The 24,544-nt window shown below is 43.2% G+C and overlaps 2 protein-coding genes across 3 annotated transcripts in view; one reads left to right on the top strand and one right to left on the bottom strand.

Annotated features, from left to right (window-relative positions):
- The window catches only part of RNASET2 (ribonuclease T2), a 73,065-nt gene extending 53,136 nt beyond the window's left edge, over positions 1 to 19,929 (bottom strand). Inside the window, exon 1 of the mRNA XM_054490547.2 lies at positions 19,784 to 19,929. The gene's annotated coding sequence lies outside the window, so the exon portion shown is untranslated. The remainder of the gene's footprint in view (positions 1 to 19,783) is intronic.
- The window catches only part of CEP43 (centrosomal protein 43), a 56,106-nt gene continuing 38,643 nt past the window's right edge, over positions 7,082 to 24,544 (top strand). The window contains exons 1-4 of one of the 2 annotated variants that reach the window (XM_054490540.2): positions 7,082 to 18,658; positions 18,746 to 20,400; positions 20,949 to 21,002; positions 24,043 to 24,097. In XM_054490540.2, coding sequence (XP_054346515.1) covers positions 20,299 to 20,400; positions 20,949 to 21,002; positions 24,043 to 24,097 — 211 coding nt within the window. In that variant the 5' untranslated portion in view covers positions 7,082 to 18,658; positions 18,746 to 20,298. Of the gene's footprint in view, positions 18,659 to 18,745; positions 20,401 to 20,948; positions 21,003 to 24,042; positions 24,098 to 24,544 lie in introns of those variants that run through there. The other variant, XM_054490544.2, reaches the window with a different exon arrangement.

Below are 24,544 nucleotides of genomic sequence, written 5' to 3' on the forward strand. Positions count from 1 at the left end.
GCTGGGTGAGGTGGCTTATGCCTGTAATCCCAGCATTTTGGGAGGCCGAGGCAGGTGGATCACTTGAGGTCAGGAGTTCGAGACAAGCCTGGCAAACATGGTGAAACCCCGCCTCTACTAAAAACACAAAAGTTAGCCGGGTGTGGTGGCAGGCGCCTGTAATCCCAGCTCCTTGGGAGGCTGAGGCAGGAGAATCGCTTGAACCTGGGAAATGGAAGTTGCAGCGAGCCGAGATCGCGCCATTGCACTCCAGCCTGGGCACCAAGAGCAAAATTCTGTCTCAAAATAATAATAGTAATAATAATAATGCTTTCATTGACTGCAAAATTAGTTCCTTTGTCATGACATTTGGGAAGTCAGTATCTTTGTCACGTGAAAACTACTATAAAATATACATACTAAACATAAGAAGCTAGCAAAAACTAAAGAGGGTAAGTATAATATTTATTTCACTTCATACATTTTAACTTGATGAGGAAACATTTTTATTATTTTATTTATTTTTTTGAGATAGAGTCTAGCCTTGTTGCCCAGGCTGCAGTGCAGTGGCATGATCTTGACTCACCGCAACCTCCGCCTCCCAGGTTCAAGCGATTCTCCTGCCTCAGCCTCCCAAGTAGCTGGGATTACAGGCTCCCGCCACCAGGCCTGGCTAATTTTTGAATTTTTAGTAGACAGGGGGTTTTCTCCATGTTGGCCAGCTGATCTCGAACTCCTGACCTCAAGTGATCCACCTGCCTCAGCCTCCCAAAGTGCTGGGATTACAAGCGTGAGCCACCATCCACGGCCAAATCCTGGTTTTCAAAACAGAGAGGATAACACAATTAAATATATCATATGATTATTTATTTGCTTTAATTGACATTGCACACACTCATTCTCAGAATAATGATGCCATCACTATCACCCAAAATGATTACTGAAAGGCTAAAAAGACATTTTTCATATGCTCTCCCAGTGCCCTCCTCGTATGTCTTCAGAATGGTGGTGTATCTACATTGTCAAGTCATGGATCTGTTGCATACTAGCTTCTCTTTTTTGAATCCATTGATGTACTAGGAAATGTTTAACAAGAGACTCTCCAGAAAAAGGGGGAAAAAGCCCTGATTCATAGCATTTTGCAGCTTTCCATGGAGTAAATACTTTCACCACTGGTGAGCTATCAAGGTGACATTATTAAATGTGGATTTCGGGAAAAGATGTGCAGAAGCTGACCCTATCTCCACCATTTGATACAATCGATGTAAACAACCTCAAAAGCATAGATAATTGTAAAATGTAGTAAAATAATTATGAAGCAATGTGTTTTTAGTGTTTACTGTTCTTAATATAATTTATTTAAATGTATGTACATTTATATACTTTAACTGTTCATGTCTATGTTTAATAACCAACTCATAAAATTCTTGAAAAGTTAATTGGCTCTCATAAGCTTGTCCAAATTGCCTCCAGCAAACAGCTGGTCATATCTATAGCTGTATCTACCTACCCACCCACTCAATATTTGCCATCTGTCTTTACGTCAATGTCTCTGCAGTCATTGTGACTGTTTGAAACTTGTTCACTAGTAGATTCCTTAGAAATAGCTTATGGTAACTGTATTTCCTGAGTCTTTGCATTTTGGTAACAGTTTGCTGCTTTTATACTTGAAAATTATTTTGGCTTATCTTTACTTTCCTCGAGTATCTTTTTTCATTTTATTTTTTATTTTTATTTTTTTAATTTTTTTTGAGACAGAGTCTCACTTTGTTACTCAGGCTGGGGTGCAGATCATAGCTCCCTGCAGCCTCAACCTCCTGGGCTCAAACGATCCTTTCAGCTCAGCCTCCTCAATAGCTGGAACTACAGGTGCATGCCACCATGCCTGGCTAATCTTTCGTAGAGATGGGGTTTTGCCACATTGCCCAGGATGCTCTTGAACTCCTGGGCTCAAGCGATTCACCTGCCTCAGCCTCCCAAAGTGCTGGGATTACAGGTGTGAGCCACCACACTCAGCCTGAATATGTAACTCCATTTTGTTCTGACATAAGGCATTGCTGTTGAAAAATCTGATGTCAAACTAATTTTCTTTCAAAATGTCACTAGATCTTCTTTTGGTGGGGAAAGGAACCCCAAGAAATTTTATTTCTTCCCTCTTTCCCTTTCTTCCTTCTTTCCTTTCTCTTCCAATAATTTTACTAGAATGTCTTGGTATTGGATATTTGGACTCCATTTTCCAAGGTGTATAGATAATCTTTCAATATGTCGTTTCAAGTATACGCTTATTTCAGGAAACTTTTCCTGAATTATACATCTTGTTTGTTTGGATCTATTCCTGTTTATTTTATTTATTTTATTTTTTTGAGATGGAGTTTCGCTCTTGTAGCCCAGGATGGAGTGCAATGGCATGATCTCGTCTCACTGCAACCTCCGCCTCCCAGGTTCAAGCAATTCTCCTGCCTCAGCCTCCTGAGTAGCTGGGATTACAGGCCTGCACCACCACGCCCGGCTAATTTTGTATTTTTAGTAGAGAAGGGGTTTCTCCGTGTTGAGGCTGGTCTTGAACTCCTGACCTCAGGTGATCCGCCTGTCTCGGCCTCCCAAAGTGCTGGGATTACAGGCATGCGCCACCGTGCCCAGCTGATTTTATTTCTTTAGGAACTAATATATCTGTGTGTGTGTGCACGTGCACATGTACACATGTGTACAGAGTCTTCCTTGCCTGTTTCCTGTATCTGTATATCTGTCATTTCCTTTTAAATCTTTTTCACCTTGTACTAATTTTCTACTGCTGCTGTAGCATATCACCATAAATTTAGTGTCTTAAAAAACACATTTATTATCTTACAGTTTTGCCTTTCAGAAGCCCACCATGGGTCTCACTGAGCTAAAACCAGGGTGTCAGTAGGTCTGGATTTCATTCTGGAGGCTTTAGGGCAAATGTTTTCTTCCCTTTTCCAGCTTCTAGAGGTAGTACACATCCCTTGGCTCATGACCACTCTCATCCATCCACAAAGCCAGCAATGTACCATTTCTCAGACCGTTTCTTCCATAGCTGCATTTCCTTCATACCACGGCAGTCGACTCTCCACTGTTAAGGACCCATGTGATTAGGCTGGACTCAGCCAGATGATCCAGGATCAGGCTTCTCTCTTGAGATCCATAATGTAGTCACATTTGCTGTCACTTTGCCATGTCAGGTGACACAGGCACAGGTTCTGAAGATTAGGATGGGGACATCTTTGGGTGACTGTTATCCTGTACCACACGTCTCTTTTATAGCCTCATATTTTTTCATCTTTTAATGCATTATCAGTTCTGTTTATTTGCTCGTGTTTCTTTCTCTCTTCATTTCTGATATGTTTTTAAAATTTTTACTTCTTTTCTGAGTTTGTCATCTCCTTTCTGTATATTTCTAAATCTGACACGTCATCTTTTCATACCTAATGTCATTTTAGATGTTTATTAACTTATTTCAAAATATTTTGGTTTTCATCTGTTTTGAAGCCATGGCTTCTGTCATAATTTATTTTCTATAGAAATTATTTTTTATTCTTTTTCTTCATAATGACTTTGTATGGGATTTACCCTTAATTTTTTTGGTACTCATCTTCATGTAATGCTAGTTTTCCTGACTTTTAGAAAGGAAGACTTAATTAGGGTAGTTTTTCTAATTTCATGGCGCTCCTTTTTCTTTATTGATTCATCTCAAATTCAATAACAATTCAATAAGTTGGCCCTTGATAAGCTGATTCAATATCTTATCTGGATGAGAAAAGGCCTAAGAATAGCCAAAGAATTCCTGAATGAGAAGAATAAACGAAAGATTGCCCTATCAGATGTCAAAACATATTATACAGTTTTAATAATTTAACACTGTTATTAATGTAGTTATGGAAACACATACAAATGAAACAGAATGGAGAACCCAGGAAAAAAACTGACATATATCAAGCTGATTTATGTTAGTGTCAGCATTGTAGCTATCTGGGTAAAGAAGCGACTCCTCAATATAAGAGATGCTGAAATAATTGGTTATGTATGTGGGAAAAGATGAAATTTGATACCTCCCTCACTCCATACACTAAATTCCAGGGAGATTAAGGATTCAAATATAAAAAGCAACACTTTTAAACTTTCAACAGAATGTACAGAATAGTATTTATAGACAGTAAGTTTGGTTTCTGAATACCATTCTCCACTAAAAGGAAATAGAGATCCGTGGAGAAATGGCTGGCTCCAGAGCTGGGAGAGGAAAGACCACGGGACTCTGTAAAAGGACACAGGAGTCAGAAGGACACCAGCCAGGGCTGGGACAATCTGAGCAGCAAAATAAACAATAAAAATAATGGATTATAACTCACTGAGTAAAATAGGAGTCTATACACCAAACTGATGTAAATAAATAAATAAAACAAGAAGGAAAAGCTCTTGTTTAGAGTAGATGCCAACTAATAAATGTAGATGTTATGATGAAGTAAAACAAAACAATGAAACCTTACTATTTTGCAGCCATCTTATTAGTAACTGATTGAAGAAAAAAATTTTTTTTTTTTTTTTTTTTTGAGATAGAGTCTTGCTCTGTCGCCCAGGCTGGAGTGCAGTGACGTGATCTCAGCTCACTGCAACCTCTGCCTCCCAGGTTCAAGCGATTCTCCTGCCTCAGTCCCCCGAGTAGCTGGGATTACTGGTGTGCACCACCAAGCCCGGCTAATTTTGTATTTCTAATAGAGACAGGTTTTTGCCATGCTGGCTGGGCTAGTCTCTAACTCCTGACCTCGGGTGATCCACCCACCTTGGCCTCCCAAAGTGCTGGGATTACAAGCATGAGCCACGGTGCCCAGCCAAGAAAAAAGTTTTCAATGGATGCTATATTAGTTACCTACTGCCATGCCACAAATTACTCCAAAACTTAGTGGCTATTTATTATTTATTTTTGGACAGTTTTTGTGGGACAGGAAGTTGGGAATGGCTTTTCTGGGTGATTCTGGCTTGGGCCTACTCATGAGATTGCAGTCCAGATGCTAGCTGAGGCTGCAGTAATCTGAGGGCTTGGTCAGGGTTATGGGAGTACCTCCACGGTGGCTCACTTACATGGCCATCGGCAGAAGGCCTCATTTCTTCACCATATGCACCTCTCCAAATGGCGACTTGAGTATCCTTACGACATGACCTCTGGCTTCTCCAGAGCAAGCGCTCCAAGACAACAAGGAGGAAGACACAGTGTCTTTCTTTACAACTTAGCCTCAAAAGTCAGACTGCATCACATCCTCAACATCCTATTGGTTACGTAAGCCATTCCTATCCAGTGTGGGAGAGGACCACACAGACATGTACTTATTAGGAGATGGGATCACTGGGGCCATTTTGGAGGGTGGCTACCAGATGCTAAAGTTGGTGGAGAAAAGTTTGATGAGGGAGAGGATATTCGCGTAGTCTCAAAGTGTCTCATATTAATTACAAAGAGGAAATAACAGTTGTACGATGAAAAAACCTCACACATGCCACTTAACCAAGTGGCCAAAATTGGTATCACCAATAATGGGACAAACCAACATCACGGGCTTCTTATCCAAGTAAACATCATGTATGTGGTATTCCTGCCAAAAATGCATAATGTAAATCTAATCCAGAGAAGACACTGGGTAAACCCTAACTGAAAGGCATTCTACAAAACACCTGACCTGTACTCTTTTAAGAACAGCAATGCTCCAGTAGACAAAAACAGGCTGGAACCACTCCAGGTTAAAGGATACTAAAGAGATGTGACAAATGATGATACAGACTGAATCAAGAACTTGGAAAAAAACATGACTATTAAGGACATTATTGGAGCAGTTGGTAACTTTTGCACATGAACCGTGGATTCGTTAACAGTAGCTTTGTGCTCACCAGTTCACTGATTCCCTGAGAGTTGCTTGTTAAACAGCAAAGCATGTTTTGAGCTGGTTGTTAAGCTGTTGATAACCTGAAATCAGCCATCATGAGCCACTTACCATGGTATTTTGGGAAAACTCTCTCAAACTGTGTTTTTCCTCTGCTCACAACAGCAATCATCAACACAGAAGACTCCTGTGACCATATGTGTGGGAACTTCTCCCCACAACCAAGAGGCAGACACAAGCTGGGACCTCCACCCAGTTCCTTCACTATCTATCTGGAAGTAGCATCAGATCCCACAGATGGAGGGCTCAGACCCCAAGACTGCCCTCACCCCCAGATATCAGTTGCAAATCTGGGCCTCGGGAACTTCTGATTGAGCTTCAAGTTGGGGTTCCCACGACCCCCTCTTTGGGTTTGATTGATTTGCTGGAGTGGCTCACAGAACTCAGGGAAACACATTTGCTGTTTTACAATAAAGGATATTACAAAGGATACAGATGAAGAGATGAGGTGCAGAGGAAGGGGCTCAGAGCTTCCATGCTTGGGGCGCCACCCTCCAGGAACCAGGAACCAGGAACCTCCATGCTTTCAGCTATCCGGAAGCTCTCTGAACTCAGTCCTCTTGAGTTTTCATGGAAGCTTCATGACGTCAGCATTCCTTCCCCCAGTGTGTACGGCAGGACCCTCTCTGAAAAGTCTTAAGACGCACAGTTGGAAAGGTGGGAGAAGATGGAATCCTGCCTTGGGGCAGGTGAAAGGAGGGCAGGAGAGAGATTCTGTTTCTTGAGGCCTGCCCCTGCGGCCTAACACACCCCACATTTTAATAAAAGACCGTAACAAGGGCTATGGTAGTTATGAACCAAACTAAACCATCACACATGGGAACTGGCAAATGTTACAAATCAGGTCCTCTCTCCCTCTCTCCCTGTCTGGACAGTGCACCAGCTTGCCACTTGGCAACGGTATTATAACAATGCTGTCTCCTGATTTAGATAAGTGTAATGTGTGGAGTAATGGTCTTATTCTTAGGAAGACGTGGTAAAGTATTTAAGGGTAAGGGGATCTGATGTCTACAACTTAATCCCAAATAGTTCAAGATAGATAGGTCAATAGACTGAAAGAGAAATTGATCAATAGATAAAGTTAATATGGCAAAACTGTGACAACTGGTGTATCTGAATAAATAGGTCTTTGTAGTATTCTTGCCATTTTTCCTGTAAGTTTGAAGTTTTTTCAAAATAAAACGTTTTTTAAAAAACCCTCCAACAGCTAACGTTACCTGGGTTATTAAGTCTAATAAACATGACTGACTTGCCCAAAGTCATATAGAACATTAATGTTTGGTCCAAAGCTATCATGACACCTTGAAGTAGCCTTTTCTGAAAATATTTTAAATTTCTTTAAAATTTCTTGTGATCAAATTAATGTGTGAATATTTTTTATATCTAAAAAATAATGTTACACGTAAACTTTGAAATTAAAAACTAACTTGGTATTTTGTTTGGGCCTGATAATTCCTGGCTGTAGGGGCTGTTCTGGACAGTGTAGGGTATATAGCAGTATCTCCGGGCTCTGCCAACTAGATGCCCGTAGCAGAGTGTCCCTCCCCCTACCCACAATCAAAATGTCTCCAGACCTTGTCAGATGTCCCCGATACAGTTCTAGAGTCAGTGTGATATAACAAAGTCAAAAGGGAAAAGAAGGCTGGTCACAGTGGCTAAGGTGGGAAGGTCGCTTAAGCCCAGGAGTTCAAGGCTGCAGTGAGCCGTGTTTGCACTACTGTGCTCCAGCCTGGGTGACAGAGCAAGACTCCTTCTCAAAAAAAAAAAAAAGGAAAAAGAGGTAAAGAGGTTGGCAATATGTGCAATATACATACATATGAAAAAAAATTTAAAGAGACCAAGGGTTTTTCCAATGGGTATATCCCAAACTTTGTCTTGTGTGTGTGTTTAATCCTTTTGTGCTCTTAGAGTTATCTATTAAATCAGTCCAATATTCTATTTCACACACATTTTAGAGAATGAATTTATAACCATTTTTGGAATTTAAATAGTACTTCCATCTAATGGTGTTAATCAATTAATTCCAGCCCTGATATACTGGCCAGATTCTGAGCCTGAATGTCAGATATTGAAGTAATGGGAGTTAAAATAGTGAGTCTAAAGAGTGAGTTAACCACAAATCAAAGTAGTTCTTCAAGAAGGAGCAGTACAGAGCTTCCGACACATGGAGAATGTGCATTTCCAAGGTTTGAACGTACCATATATGGCTATGGTACCAGGCCTATGGCTTTTGAACCAATGAATTTTTTGTATACATGCACTTAGCAAAACAATAATTACATTTATAAAGGGGGCCAGGCATTGTAAAGCTAAATAAATAACAAAATCCTGAGAGAATTAGTAGAAGAAAACACTTTCATATTGTTCTCAGCATTTATTTTAAAACATCTAATTTGAAGGTATCAATTAACATAGCCAGTTAACTGATAATACTAGCTATCCATTTTCCCTCTAAAGCAGCCTCGTTGTCTGGGATATCAGCTGAGGTTTTTTGTCTCATGGCCACAGAAATCAAGAATGCAGACACACAAAGGGTGAAGTTAGAGAAGTTTAATAGGCAAAAGGAAAAGGACAGCTCTCTCTCACAGAGAGAGGTCCCAAATGGGTTGCTGTGCTGCAGTAAAATGTAAGGGTTTTTATAAATGAGCTAGTAGGGAGTGGGTATCTTACCTACATAGGGCATGAAAACCTGGTTAGGACCAGGTGTGTCATCTGTATAGAGTGGAATCTCTGGCAGCCCCCACCCCATTCTTTTCTCATGCAGGCAGGCTCTTAGCTTGGGCTACTCCACACTGCCCATCTCCTTCCACCTTGCGTGTGCTAACAAGAAGAGGGGGAGTTTCCATGCCTTGTCCCGGCTACCTCCTTGCAGCTGCAGGCATTCCCCCCCACCCCACCATGCAAGCTTCTAGCTAACCTTAGTGTGTCCCTGTCCAAAAACGGGGAAAGGAATGTGCTCATTAAAGCCTACTGTTTTTACTGGGACCCATTTATGTAAGTTTGGTGATTACCCAAGAAACTCTCCCTCTGTGCCGGAGATGTTTATCTACATTACACAGTCCAATCTTCCAGGCTGCTCTTTGTTAAAAGAGAAGTGATTTATTTGAACTGCCTGTGGTTAGAATGGAAGCAACTTCTGAGCTGGTTTTTGTCAGAAGGAAAGCTTTTGCCAGGGACTCTTTCACCCTATCTACCTACCTAAATTATTTCTATCTCCTGTATTGCCTCTACCCATCTTAGTTCTCTGGCTGAGGTCCTGTAAATTAGACTGGCCAAAGACAGGTTTGTAGCATGACGAGCCGCAGACAAAACCCCTCAGACACCGAGTTGTAGAAGGAAGGGCTTTATTCAGCTGGGAGCATCGGCAGACTCACATCTCCAAAAACCGAGCTCCCCAAGTGAGCAATTCCTGTCCCTCTTAAGGGCTTACAACTCTAAGGGGGTCCACATGAGAGTGTCGTGATCGATTGAGCAAGCAGTGGGTATGTGACTGGGGGCTGCATGCACCGGTAATTAGAGTGGAACAGAACAGGACAGTGATTTTCACAGTGTTTTTCTTTTTCTATAAAATGTCTGTAATCTATAGGTAACATAACTGATTAGGTCAGCAGTCGATCATTAACTACCATGTCCTGCCTTTAGGCAAAGAAGGGGAAGGCAGAGTTTTTCTTTTATTTGTTTCTTCTCAATCATCTTCAGCTCAAAATAATCCTTATGCCAAAGAAGCGTATGTTAGGGTGGCATATTCTGGTGTAACATCTTTGTCTCAGCAGACAGTGAAAAATAATTTAAAAAGCCACCTTCTCTGCCCGTTGTCCTGCTGCACACTGCCCCCTGGTGGCCATCGTTTTGACTGTTTTTGGTAAGGTAGCTTTTCTTTTTTTTGCTTTGAGACGGAGTTTCGCTCTTAACGGCCCAGGCTGGAGTGTAATGGCGCATCTCGGCTCACTGCAACCTCCACCTCCCCAGTTCAAGCGATTATCCTGCCTCAGCCTCCCAAGTAGCTGGGATTACAGGTGCCTGCCACCACACCCCGCTAATTTTTGTACTTTTAGCAGAGACGGGGGTTTCACCGTGTTGGCCAGGGTGGTCTCGAACTCCCGACCTCAGGTGATCCACCCGCCTAGGCTTCCCAAAGTGCTGGGATTACAAGTGTGAGCCACCATGCCCAGCCCAGAATGACCTTTGCTATCTCTTGCCTTCTGCATCTCTTCATTCAATCATTTTCTCTTAGTTTATTTAATTCTAGTCAATTAAATTAAATTCTATAAATATGGAGAGAAAGCAAAATATCATGAAAAGAGCATGAGTTGAAAACCAAATAGACTTGGGTGGTTCATCTCAGCTGCTACCTGTGTGTCTGTGGGCATACTACCTAGCTTATTGGAACACTGTCTTATCTGTTAAATGGAGTTGTTTAAAAATAACTCAACATGCTCAGATTATGGAGAAAATGAAATTAGGTTGTATATTCAAAACAACTAATAATAGTTAATATTTTTATGATGTTACGATTGAGATTTTGAATACAATCTACTATCTAGCTATACATATTCACATCTACAGAGATTTTCATCCTAATTTACAAACAGAAAACTGAGGCAGAGAGACATTAGCTAACTTGCTACGGTTAACATAACTAGTAAGTGGATTTGAACCCATGTAATGTGGCTCTAAAGTCCATGATTTTAACCACTACACACAACCTGGTAAATCCTTGTTGAAATAAGAAAGCAATTTCAGTAAGTTGTACTGTACCAAAAGAAATGTGGAATTCATCTCTTTTCACAACATGCTACTGTCTTTTGAACATTAAAAAAAACTAATAGGCCATTGAGAACCTTATTTATTCACCACCACTACCTAAACTATCCTAATCTTTATGGGAACAGGATAGATGACTTCAATGAGAAAGCGTTAATATTACTGAGTGCAGACTGAAAGACTATCTCGATGATTAAAGACACATTTTCTTCTTCTTTTTTTTTTTTTTTTTGAGATGAAGTCTCATTCTTGTTGCCCAGGCTGCAGTGCGGTGGCGTGATCTTGGCTCACTGCAACCTCCGAATCCCAGGTTTCAAGTGATTCTCCTGCCTCAGCCTCCTGACTAGTTGGGATTATAGGCACGCGCCACCACACCCAACTAATTTTTTGTATTTTTAGTAAAGACGGGGTTTCACCATGATGGTCAGGCTGGTCTGGAACTCCTGACCTCGTGATCCACCTGCTTCAGCCTCCCAAAGTGCTGGGATTACAGGCATGAGCCACCATGCCCGGCCTTCAATTTTTAACATTTAAGAAAAAGTGACATTCCAAGAATATGCAAGTGGAAAGCCAGAAAGCATTTCCCTTATCCTGTCCTGAGTTTATTCTCATAACAATCTAGTTATTTAAAAACTAAGTTACTGGAACATATTTGTGATTAATTTTATGTGTCAACTTGACTGGGCCATAGAGTGCCCAGATACTTGCTGAAACATTATCCTGGGTGTGTGTGTGAGGGTGTTTTGGGATGAGATTAACATTTAAATGGATAGCCTGAGTAAAGCAAATTGATCTCCCTAACATACCAGTGAGTCTCATCCAATCAGTTGGAGGCCTGAATAAAACAAAAAAACTGATCCTCCCTGAGTAAGAAAGAATCTCTCCTGCCTTCTGGTCTTTTGATTGGGACATCAGCTTGTTTCCTGCCTTCAGACTCAGACTGAAACATTGACTCTTCCTGGATTTCAAGCCTGCTAGCCTCTGGACAGGAACTATGCCATCAGTTCTCCGGGGTCTCCAGCTTGCTGGCTCATCCTGTAGACTTGCCAGCCTCAGTGATCTTGTGAGTCAATTCCTTATATGAATCTCCTTATATATATACCCATACACATACATATATCGTATTGGTTCTGTTTCTTTGGTAAACCCTAATACAATATTTATATTTCTTTGTTTTTTTTTTTTTTAGACAGGGTCTCACTCTATCTCCCAGGTGGGAGTGCAGTGGCGAGATCATGGCTCACTGCAGCCTCAACCTCCCAGGCTCAAGTGATCCTCCCACCTCAGCCTCCTGAGTAGCTGGGACTACAGGCCACGCCATCACGCTTGGCTAATTTTGTATTTTTTGTAGAGAGGGGTTTTACCATGTTACCCAGGCTAGTTTCAAACTCCTGAGTTCAAGCAATCTGCCCACCTCAGCCTCCCAAAGTGTTGGGATTACAGGTGTGAGCCACTGCCCCGGCCAATATTTATATTTCTCAAATGCATCCTCTTTTTTCCATGTTCACTTGTGCAATTTTAGTTGATGTCCTTCTTAATTCTTTCCTGGACTATTGGAATAATTTCCTTGTTCCAGTGTCAGTACATCCAATTCACCTGTCCCCTCCTTGCTTCTGGAGTGCTCTTTCTAAATACAAATAGGCTAATGACATACTGCTTTTAAACTTGTTTAGCACGCTATTTCATACCTTCAGGATGAAAGTCAAATTCATTAGATTGGTGGATAAAGTCCTTCCCAATCCAGTCATTTCTTCATCTCCAGCCACGCCACACTACCTCCCACTTCTTGCACAGAGCAATCTGCCTTAGCCTCTTGGTCTTGCACTCTTGTATGTTCAGTTACTTCTGCCTGGAATGCCTCTTTCTTATTCAATCAGGAAATTCTCATAACAGGTGTGTGTCTGACATTGTGTCACCTCCTTAGCACACACCTTGGATTTACCTCCCTGAACTCTAGGGGTGAAGGAGTTGGGGGTCTTTTTCTATCCATTGCCTTCAATTGAGCATACTCGCAGGGTATGTTAATTCCTTGGCACTTTATGTCTTCCCAAAATGCAGGCAGAGCAGGCTGTGGTGGACAAAGAAAGCTGATAATGCAAATAACTTCAGGTGCTGGCAGTTGGAAGTTGGCCCAATGTGCAGAACGTTCTGTTCAGGGGCATATGGGCTTGGCCTAACCGATCTGTTATAGCCCTAATATTATGCTGTTGTTGGTTTTTCAATCAATGCACAAAGTTGGAAAGATATAGAGCTGACCCTGAACAACAGGGGTCTGAACCAGTGTGGGTCTACTTATATGCAAATTTTTTTCAATATATACAGTTGGCCCTCCATATCAGTGGGTTCCACAACTGAAACCAAGAGTAGGTGGAAAATACAGTATTCTTGGAATGCCAATGGTCATATCCACAGGTTCCACAGGGCCAACTGTGGGACTTGAGTATGTGTGGATTTTGTTGTATACGAGAGGTCCTGGAACCAATCCCCCATGGATAACAAGGGATGTTTGTAATTTTATTTACAAAAAGAATGCAAATTCTTGACAGACTAAAAATGAGAATGAAACTGACAAAATTAGGAGGGGGAGGAGAAAAGACAAGAGAAAGTAAGAATGTACCAATTCCTCACCTCTCCTAGTAGGGAGCCAATACACAGTGTGTAAAATTTATAAATAATGATTTAGGTAAACAACCTAAAGTCATGAAAGCTTCTAGCAAAACTAAAAGTAATACAATTTTTTAAATTAGGAGTTAAGAATAAGTTTTTGTCCCTTTGAAGGATTTTCAGCTGGTGAGTCAAGATGTATATGTACAGTATTTAAGGTTATAATGAAAAGAACCAGAAGAACTAAAGCCAGAAATTGTTAATTGCAGTTGGGTCTAGGATATGGTAACAGATAAGGTAGGTGGGTAGGTAGGAAGAGTAGGGGGGAGACCTTCACTTTTCTTTTAATATGTTCCTCCCTTTTGTTTGGATTTTTAACGATTATTATGCATTATTTCCATAACAAACAAATGGAAATAAAGTGTAGCTTAACTACAAAAAGTAACTTTTAGAACACCCTTAACAAATATTTTGCAGGAATCAAATGAGGTAGGATCTATACAGTACGCATGAACATCAAAAAATGATCAGGACTTCTTAAGTCAAGTTAGTAAACTAAAAGATAATAGGCATAGGATCCAAATTACAAGGGGGAGGAAGTATGTGTGTGTATGTAACACATCTATGTACAGTTGACCCTTAAGCAACATGAAGTTAGGGGCACAGACCCTCACAGTCAAAATTCCATCCCCCAAAACTGTACTAACAGCCTACTGTTGATCGGAAGTCTTACCAACAACATAAACAATTATCACTTTTTTTTTTTGAGACGGAGTCTTGCTCTGTCACCCAGGCAGGCGTGCAGTGGTGCAATCTTGGCTCACTGCAACCTCCGCCTCCTGGGTCCAAGAGATTCTCCTGCCTCAGCCTCCCAAGTAGCTGCGATTACAGGCACGCACCATCACGTCTGGCTAATTTTTATATTTTTAATAGGGATGGGGTTTCGCCATGTTGGCCAGGCTGGTCTCAAACCCCTCGTCTCAAGTGATTCGTCTGCCTCAGCCTCCCAAAGTGCTGGGATTACAGATGTGAGCCACCGCACCCGGCAATTTTGTATGTTACATGTGTTATATACTGTATTCTTATATTAAAGTAAGCTAAAGAAAACGTTTTAAGGAAATCATGAGGAGAAAATACATTTACTATCCATTAAGTGTAAGTGAATCATCATAAATGTCTCCGTCCTCATAATTTTCACCTTGAATAGGCTGAGAAGGAGGGGTTGGCCTTGCTGTCTCAGGGGTGGCAGAAGTAGAAGAGGTGGAAGAGGAGGCAGGAGAGGGAGGCACAATAAGTGTAAACTGATGGAGATATGTCATAATTTGTCTGACTTTTTTGCTTTTCCATTTCTCTAAACATGTTTCCATTTAGCACCAACTCTTCTTCCACCATTTGCTTTAGATTCAGTGCCTGTTTCATAGAAAAGTCCATGTTATAAGAGAAGTCAAAAGCCATATTGAATAAGTGGAACCCTTCTGCCAGATTGTCTAATGTCAATTTGTTTTCTGGCACTGCTTCGTCTTCTTCCTCATCGTCTGGCACTGGGTTCAGAAGGAGTCATCTCCATTAAGTGGTCTTCTGTTAATTCCTCGGGTGTGGTGTCTCTTAGCTCTTGAATTTCTCCAAGATTCGTATCTTGAAACCTTTTTTTGCCATATCCGCAATCTCTTTCATGATTTCCTTGATTGGCTCTGTCATAAATCCTGTGAAGTGATGCAAAACATCTGGAGTTTCCTCCAGCAGGAATTTGTTTGGGCTTGATGGCTTTTCATGGTTTTTTCTGAAACAACAATGGCATCTTCAACGGTGTAATCCTTTCAGACATTCATGATATTCTCTCAATTGGGGTTCTCTTCCACAGAGTACTGTGCGTAATGATCCTTAAAGTCCTTATGACTCCTTTTTCTAGAGGTTGAATTAGAGGTGTTGTGTTTAGGGGCATGTAGACCATTTCAATGTGTTTGTATTGAACTCATGGGGCTCTGGGTGGCCAGGGGCATTGTCCAATATCAAAAGAACATTAAAGGCAATCCCTTACTGGCAAGGTACTTCCTGACATTAGAAACAAAGCATTTATATAACTGATCCAGAAAAAGAGTTGCTGCTCAGCCATCTTGCCGTACAACCAAAAGAGTGGCAGGCGGTGTTTCTTTTCCCTTCAAGGCTCAATTTTATAGATAAGGGTAGTCCTGATCATAAATCTGGCTGCATTTACACAAAACAGTACAGTTAGCCCATCCCTTCCTGCCTTGGATCCTGATGTTCACTTCTCTTCCTAATAAATGTCCTCTGTGGCACTATTTTCCCCCACAATAGGGCACTTTTGTTTGCCTTAAAAACCTGTTCAGGCAGATATCTTTTCTCCTCAGTGATTTTCTCTATTTTTTATTTTTATTTTTTATTTATTTTTTTTTGAGAGAGTCTCATTCTGTCTCCCAGGCTGGAGTGCAGTGGTGCAATCTCACTGTAACCTCTGCCTCCCGGGTTCAAGCGATTCTCATGCCTTAGCCTCCTCAGTAGCTGGGATTACAGACGTGCACCACCACATCTGGCTAAATTTTGTATTTTTAGAAGAGACAGGGTTTTGCCATGTTGGCCAGGCTGGTCTCAAACTCCTGGCTTCAAGCAATCCACCCACCTCAGCCTTCCAAAGTGCTGGGATTACAGGCGTGAGTCACCAAGCCTGGCCTTTTGTCCTCAATAATTTTCTTAATGGTGTCTGGGAACTCGTCGGCTGCATCTGGGTCAGCAGAAGCTGCTTCTCCTGTTATCTTGACATTTTTTGAAAGCCAAACCTCTTTTTAAAATTATCATACCATCCTTCATCTTCCTTTTGCTTTGTCAGATAATGACTTCACTTTTTCTTGAATATTAGATTATATAGGTATGCCTTTCTTATAGCAATCCTGCACCCACAAAAAGCTGCATTTGCAATATGAGATAAAAAGGTATTTCCCAAAAAGTGCAAGGTTTTCATGCTTGTTGGTGGAGCTGCAGTGACGGCTTCATAAACTTCCTTTTGTTTTTATACCACAGTCCTTATACTGGATTCATTTATCTTAAAATGGCAGGTGACCTTAGCTGCAGACCTCAATCTACAATACATAGCAAGCAATTCAACTTTTTCTGTAATGTCATTAACTTTTCTCTGATTCTTGGGAGCATTTCAAGCACCACTAGTGGCACTTCGTAAGGGTCCCATGGTGTTACTGAAGGTTTACAGTACTGCACTAAACACAACGAGAAATATGTGAGAACCTCAAGAGCTTACCTTTTACTGTGATATGCAATGTACTGGAGAGATCAACTGCTCACTCAGAGATGAATGTTACTTGGAATTTTTAGCCAATACCAGCAACACTGAAGCTCACTGCAATAGCAACAGGAGGTGGCTACAAAATCATTACAGTAGTACACCATGTACTACAGTAAATTTGATGCAGTTATTATTTAATATTGCATCTTTACAACTGTTTACACTTCTCTTGAACCTAATGGGTGCCATGTAACTGTCCGTTTGTATGTGTAAGTTTTGATAAATTTTAACTTTTTATAACAGGCTTGTATATATTTTATGATAGTAAATAATAAAATAGCCTAGTATCTACATATATTTTATGCATTCATGACATATCTAGCTTTTTCTTTTCTTTTTTTTTTTCCATATTTCTTGGCTAAGCGATTCATCTGTGAGGTTTTTCACAAAATTGTTGCCATCGCCAAAAATATTCCATTTACTGAAAAAAATCCACATATAAGTGTACCCAAGCAGTTCAAACTAATGTTGTTCAAGAGTCAACTGTATAAAAGGTATTAATATGTCTGGAAAGAGATATGTTTCCAATTTAACAGACACTACCAGTGAGCAGAAGAGTTGGGCTAGGCAGGAAACTTCAAATTTTCCTTTTTTACTTTATATATTCTATTTGTATCTCAAATTACAACCTGTGGACCACATTTATTAGAAGAAAATGCAGATTCCTGAAACTTCCTGCAGACCCCATGAGTGACAATCTCAGGGGGATGGAGTTCCAGAATCTGCTTTTTTTCATAGATGTTTCCTTGTCATTCCGGTGTATATCTGAGTTTCAGTAGCACTGCTAATCAGTTGTTTGGGGTTCTCTCTCCTTCACCAACATGTTCTTGCAAAACTAACCAAACACATACAAAGCGCAAACAGTACAATAGTGCACTGCACCTTCATGACCCTTACCTCTTCCCGCCTCTTCCCACCTCTTCCACATGTGATATGTGTGTACATACCCACAGACAGAAACACAGAGACATGTTTGGAAGCCAGTGTGGATGCCCTGTGATCTGTGTGTACACGTGACAAGTGCATACACACACACATACAGGAACACAGAGACGTGTTTGGAAGCCAGTGTGGACACCCTGTGATCTGTGCATACACATTCGACACCTGCATACACACTCACAGACAGAAACACAGAGATGTGTTTGGAAGCCAGCGTGGATGCCCTGTGATCTGTGCATACACATGTGACACGTGCATGCACACCCACATACAGGAGCACAGAGACATATTTGGAAGCCAATGTACGCCCTGTGATCTGTGTGTACACGTGACACATGCGTACACACGCACATACAGGAACACAGAGACGTGTTTGGAAGGCAGTGTGGACGCCCTGTAATCTGTGTGTACACACATGACACAAGCGTGCACACCCACTGACAAGAACAGAGACCCATTTGGAAGCCAGTGTGGGTGCCCTGTGATCTGTGTGTACACGTGACACGTGCATCCACACCCACTGACAAGAACACAGAGACACATTTGAAAGCCAGTGTGGATGCCCTGTGATCTGTGTGTACACATGTGACATGGGCGTACGCACCTACAGACAGAAACGCAGAGATGCATTTGGAAGTCACTGTGGATGCCTTGTCATCTGTGTGTACACATGAGACACATGCATACACACCCACATACAGGAACACAGAGACACGTTTGGAAGCCAGTGTGGACGCCTCATGATCTGTAAGTACACATATGACATGTGTATGCACACCCACAGACAGGAACACAGAGACACATTTGGAAGCCGGTGTGGATGTCCTGTGATCTGTGTGTACACATGTTACACGTGTACACACCCACTGACAAGAACACGGAGACGCATTTGGAAGCTAGTGTGGACGCCCTGTGATCTGTGCATACACATGTGACACGTGCGTGCACACCCACTGACATGAACATGGAGACCCATTTGGAAGGCAGTGTGGATGCCCTGTGATCTGTGGGAACACGTGACACGTGCGTACACACCCACATACAGGAACACAGCCACATTTGGAAGCCAGCGTGGACGCCCTGTGATCTGTGTGTACACATGCGACAGGTGCGTGCACACTCACAGACAGGAACACAGAGACGCATTTGGAAGCCAGCGTGGACACCCTGTGATCTGTGTGTACACATGCGACAGGTGCGTGCACACCCACATACAGGAACACACAGAGGCGTTTGGAAGCCAGTATGGGCAGCCAGGCCCTATCCCAAAGCGGCGGGCAGGCGTCTCCTAAGAATGGTTCTTGGACACACCTCTGAAAGGAAAATACAACTCGGCACCGCAATTGACTCGGCCAAAGGAAAAAAACTTAAGCTGAAAGCTGAGTCCTGCCCGAGGGAGCCTTTCCTTTGGCGCCTGAGCCGAGGGCTTCAGGGAGAGGGTCGCGCATCGCAGCGCAGCCGCCCGTCTTCCCGTGGCTTCCCTAAGGCCGTGGCTGCTGCTCCTTTCCGCCGGCCACGCGCGCACGGCCTTCCCCTCCCGCCCACCCTGAGGCGCTGAAGCCCTCGACGCCGTCCTCGGGAAAGGCGCGGCCACTGCCCGTTTCTGATTCCCGTTTCCTTCCTCCGGGCGCGTCCTTCACCGTGGCCAAATCAGCCTCTCAATTGCTGGAGCCCGGCCTCGGACACTTCTCGGCTTACGCCGCCATACAGTGGCGCACCCCGAAACCCCGCGACCGACAGCTCGGCTGCCCTTGCGCACCTACACTCTCCAAGGCAGGGCTCGGTCCGGGGAGCTAGTTTCGCCAAGGCGAGGGGCGCGGGGCAGCCCAGGCGGCCGGATGGGTACCAAGAGGGCGCGTCAGCTCCGGCGGGACGCGGCTTCCAGGGCCCGGGAGGGGTGCGGGACTCTCCGCCGGCGCCTGGCTGTCGGCGGAGGACCGCGGGGCAGGAGGGAGTGGAGACTGCGGCCCCAGCTCTGGCAGCGGGGAGCCCACCCAACGCCCTCCTCGGCCCTCGGCTCTTCCTGGGGCCATCCCGCCCCTGCCCCTCGGCCTGGCACCTTTCCGGTTAGCCTCGGAGGCCGTGGCCGGGCAGGGTCCGTTCGCCTGGCTGGGGGGCCTCAGAACGTTATTTCTGGGTGACAACCTGCAGGGCCTTCCGCCCCTCGCGACCTCTCGGGAGTCCCTTCCCCGGCGCCCCCGGGCCTGCAGGTTCGGTCTCGGGTCCTCCTTACCGCAGTCCACCCGGCTTTAGGCTAGTGGGCTTTAATTACGTCGATAATATGACTCCGGCGATCTTGTGCGGCGATGGGATGCGGCCGTGGGCGGTGGAGTCCAGGCGGAGTCGGCTCTCCACACGCGAGGGCGCCTCCTCCTCACCGCTCGCCGGCTTCAAAGCTCGCGCCTCAGGCGACGGCAGCCAACGGGTTGCCGGCTGGAGGCCCCGCCGATGCCCCGCCGATGCCCCGCCCCCACGCCTCGACGCCCCGCCCCTTGCGTGCCCACCCGCGCCCCGCAGCGCCGACCCTAAGTTTCGGCGCTCAGTGGTCCGGTGCTCCCCAAGGCTGGGTGCCCAGAGTCAACCCCGAGGTCTCTATGCCCCGCCTCCCGACGCCAGGAGGCAGGGCCAGCGCGCTGGGCGCGGGGGCGGGGCTTTGGCTGCGTCAGCCGCGTAGCCCGCGCGCGGAGCGGACCCTGCTGCGGCCGTTGGCCGTTAGCGCGGCTTCGGCGGTTGTCTTGGAGAAGCAAGATGGCGGCGACGGCGGCCGCAGTGGTGGCCGAGGAGGACACGGAGCTGCGGGACCTGCTGGTGCAGACGCTGGAGAACAGCGGGGTCCTGAACCGCATCAAGGTGAGGCCGGAGGCTGGGGCCGGGCCTGGCGGATCCGCAGGGCCTGCCTGGACAGCGGGCGTCACAGCGGTCGCGGCGAGGAGGCCGCCTCCCTGGCGAGGGGCCGGGGCCGGCGGGCACTGGGGGCGCGCCCCGGCATGGCCTCCGTTCTGCCCGCCCCACAGAGGGGGTCGGTTCTTTCGCTTGTGTGGTCCGGGAGGGCACCGCGGACTGGGGGCGCCTTGGCCCGTCCCCTGCCGCGTTCCGTGGGGGCGGGACCGCGGGGCCTGGGGCCACACGGGCGGCCCGCAGCTGGGCCCTGGAGCGCGGCCCCAGCGTCTCTTCCTCAGGCTCGGGCAGGATCCGCGGCGGGAAAGCAGCGCGTCCAGCCGAAGCCTGGGGGTCGGAGAGCTTGTGTGACTGAGAACGTTTCCGAAGGCGTTTCTGGCCTTTGCACCTGCCCGCCCAGCTCGTTGGCTTGCTCGTGTTTGTTGCTGGCTAAATGTGAGCCTGTTGTGAAAATTGTCTTGAAATGACAATTTCTTGTTTCTTAACTTTTTTTTTTTAAGGCTGAACTCCGAGCAGCTGTGTTTTTAGCACTAGAGGAGCAAGAAAAAGTAGAGGTATGAAGTTTCCAGATTTTAACATGGCTGTATTCGTTAATACTTAATTTCGGATTCATTAAAAACCGTCTTAAAAATAGTTTATAGTAACGTATAGCTAGGGATAATTTTGAACTGTTAAGGATTATATTACTATTGAGAGAGAGCCAAAATTATTCTTTTTTCGTGTAGCTTTTGAATTTGGGTGTAATCTTAAGGTACCACAGTAACTCATACTACTGCTTAATCTGAAACAAAAGGTCACAGGAGTTTCTTGAAGAAATGCTTCCATTGTCAATGTGTTAAGTGCAGGTTCACTCAGATCCTTTAGTAAGCTAATATGTTATTAATCCCTATGAAACGGGGTATATAGTATGCAACTTTTCCCAAAATTATCTGACCACTCAATTATTTTGACAACGAAAAAGACAGTGATTATTTTAAAAGTGCAACCACTTCTCTATATTTAAGTGGGTAATTTAACTTTTTCCGAGTCCCACCAACCATCCTGAGTAAATATTCTGGAATTTTTCAACAAGAATAGAACCATCATCAAAGTCTTAAACTCTTGCTGTATGACAAATCAGTCTCCTGGCCTCTCACTTCTTTAGACCTGTATACCTAATCTCTAATTTCATCAAAATCTGCAGTTCTTTGCCCTTTCCATGTCTGTGCAGGCGTCAGTCTTCTCTTGGCGGCATTTTGCTCTGGACCCTATGGGTCTGGACCCCTAATTACCTTGCCTTACAGTCAGTCATACGTGGTCTGGAAGAAATCTCAATGGCCATTTAACGCAGCAAACTAACTCTCTTCCCACTTTGCACATATGTGCTCCTGGAGAAGAGTCAGTCGATCATGTGGATTGCTGATGTTGCAAATTGGCAGGTACCAACCTGGTTAGGTCCTGAGCAGCCCCAGCAGCTCTCTTCTTCACCCTAGCTGTGCAGTAGCTTTCTGTGTCACCCTTGCTTCTTCTCTCTGAACACATGGTCTTGTTGCTTCCTCCACAGGGAAGGTAGAAGCCGTTAGATCCTAACTTCATGGACTCCTCTCCTATCCCTCGATCTATTGCTCACCTGTGAAAAGGCTTGCCTGTGTCTGTATTTATCTGTACCTCTTTCCTTACTGCTTTAGAAGAAGAGGCTCTGTCCTGTCCAAGAATAATCACTGTCTTGTGTATACTTTCAAGTCTTTAATTATTTACTGTATCTTTGACCCCTTCCTTTTCTGGTGGCTTTTCTTTTGAGCTTGAAAACATGTTTGAATAACTATTAGGAGTAAACTGTTTTCCTTTATTCACATTCTGCTTTTAATACCACTGTGTTTTTTTTCCTTCACAACCTGGTTTTGACCACTCCTTGGTTTCTTCAGCATGATCTTTTTCCTGTACAGCTGACTGAGACTTATCCACAGTTGTCATTCTGTACTGTCTCACAGACTGACCTTATTCACCCAGTAACTCCAGCCCTGTAACTTTCATGCATATTTCTCTCCTGAGCTTCAGACCTGTATGTTAAACTGCCCACTATATTATGCCCTTAATGGGACCATCATTTATCTGGCAAGAAATCTAAGCGTTTCTTAGGCCTTGCTCTTCTTTCCACCTGCTCAGTCATCATCTGGCTCTGTGTCTGTCAGGTGTGTATCTGAAGTGTCCCCAAGGGAGTGCTCTGCTGCCTCCTTTGTGCTTGTTTTTCTTTTCTAGATTGCTTTATCCCCTTCCTACTTGCCAGTCTCCCTTTCCGTGGTGTCCCTCACCATCTCCCTGAAGTCCTTTTTCCACATTGCTCCTAGATTGGCTGTTTATAGTACACATCTGATCTTGTCCCTCCATTCTCTTTAAATATTTCAGTTGACTCAATATCTTAGAATTCCCTGAACCAGCCTACCAACTACCTTGAGGATCTCTCCTCTCCTTGTCTTTTATTTTAACAACTTTATTGAGGTAAAATTGACCTATAGTAAAGCTAAAGTAAATATGTACAGTTTGATTTTTTAATAGTTAATTTATGCAGCTGTGAAATGATCACCACAATCAAGGTACTGCACATATCCTTCAAACTTTTGACCTTCAAAAGTTTTCCTTGTGCCCCTTTTGTAACCCTCTCCCCCACCCCAAACCTTTTTAAGAATTATATAAATGGAATCGTATAGTAGGTACTCTTTTTTTTTGGTCTGTTTCTTCAACATAATGCATTTGAAATTCATTCATATTGTGGTATGTATTAATAAATCATTTCATTAATACATTGTATAGATATGACAGTTTAGCCATTACCTGCTGACAGACATTTAGGCTGTTTCCAGTTTTTGAGTATTACAAATAAGGTTTCTGTGAACAGTCACATACAAGTCTTTGCTTGGATCTGTGATTTCTCTTGAGAAAATATGTAGGGGTGAAGTGACTAGGTCACATGCTAGGAATATTTGTGACTTTTAGGAAACACTACCAAATTGCTGTCCAAACTCATTATGCCATTTTGCATTCCCATCAGCAGTGTATGAGGCTGCCACTGTAGCAGCAATTAATGTGGTCTTAAGGAAGCTTACCCATGTGCTACCTACTGTAGCCTGTTCTCAGCAACAATCACAGGCTTGATGGTCTAGGAGTATTTTTTCCATACTTATTCAAATAAATGTATAATTACAAAAATAAGTTGGCCTATGGGCCACATAAGATCATCTCACATTTCATGGATAAACTGGGAATTACAAGTGTATAATTAAATTCCTGTTCATAGTAAGTATGCTATAAATGGTACATATCTGAGATGACAAAATTTTTATCAAACTTCATATATTTGAAATAATGAACAGTTGTTGACATTTAATTGTATTTCACACATTTAAAAATTAAAAATAAATACAAATCTTCATATATGGTTTTGTTATATTAACTTTGAGAAATTACTAAATAGCACAAAGTAAGTCCTGTAGTAATTAACAGTTATAGAATGGATTTTGTAAAACCATAATTTTATCGATGAAAACGTTGAACTTTATATTTTATAGTTGTTTTTAGGGTAAACACATGACACTTAAATTTTTTTTTTTTTAACAGAACAAAACTCCTTTAGTCAATGAGAGCCTGAAAAAGTTTTTAAATACCAAAGACGGTAAGAGGTTCAGTTTGTTCTTGTTTATCTGTCTCTGAATTTTTGAATCTTGATACCATTTGGGAGAAATCAGGAATTTCAGGGAATTTTTTTATGTCTTCAATTGTTATAGGTCCTCATTTTAAAATAATATTTTATTGTACAACAATTGTGTTGCTATTACATATTTTTGGACTTGGGATGTTGTTGCTTAGAGCCAGTTTTACTACAGAAAGCCAATATTAACCATTAAAAAGTGAAACACTGAAATCTATGAGATGATTGTCTTACAGTTAGTTACAGACTGATGATCCCAGTGAAAAAATTAGGAGATTGAGATTTTCATTACTTAATCATATTATTCAAAGAGGAAATTTGTAACTTAAAAAATGTAGAAACCTTTCTTCCATTAATTTAGTGTATCTATTTCATAATGTTAATTAAAAAAATTCAGTTTTTAAAGATTTG

The sequence above is a fragment of the Pongo pygmaeus genome, chromosome 5 (genome assembly GCF_028885625.2).
Source record: "Pongo pygmaeus isolate AG05252 chromosome 5, NHGRI_mPonPyg2-v2.0_pri, whole genome shotgun sequence".
Taxonomy (NCBI): domain Eukaryota; kingdom Metazoa; phylum Chordata; class Mammalia; order Primates; family Hominidae; genus Pongo; species Pongo pygmaeus.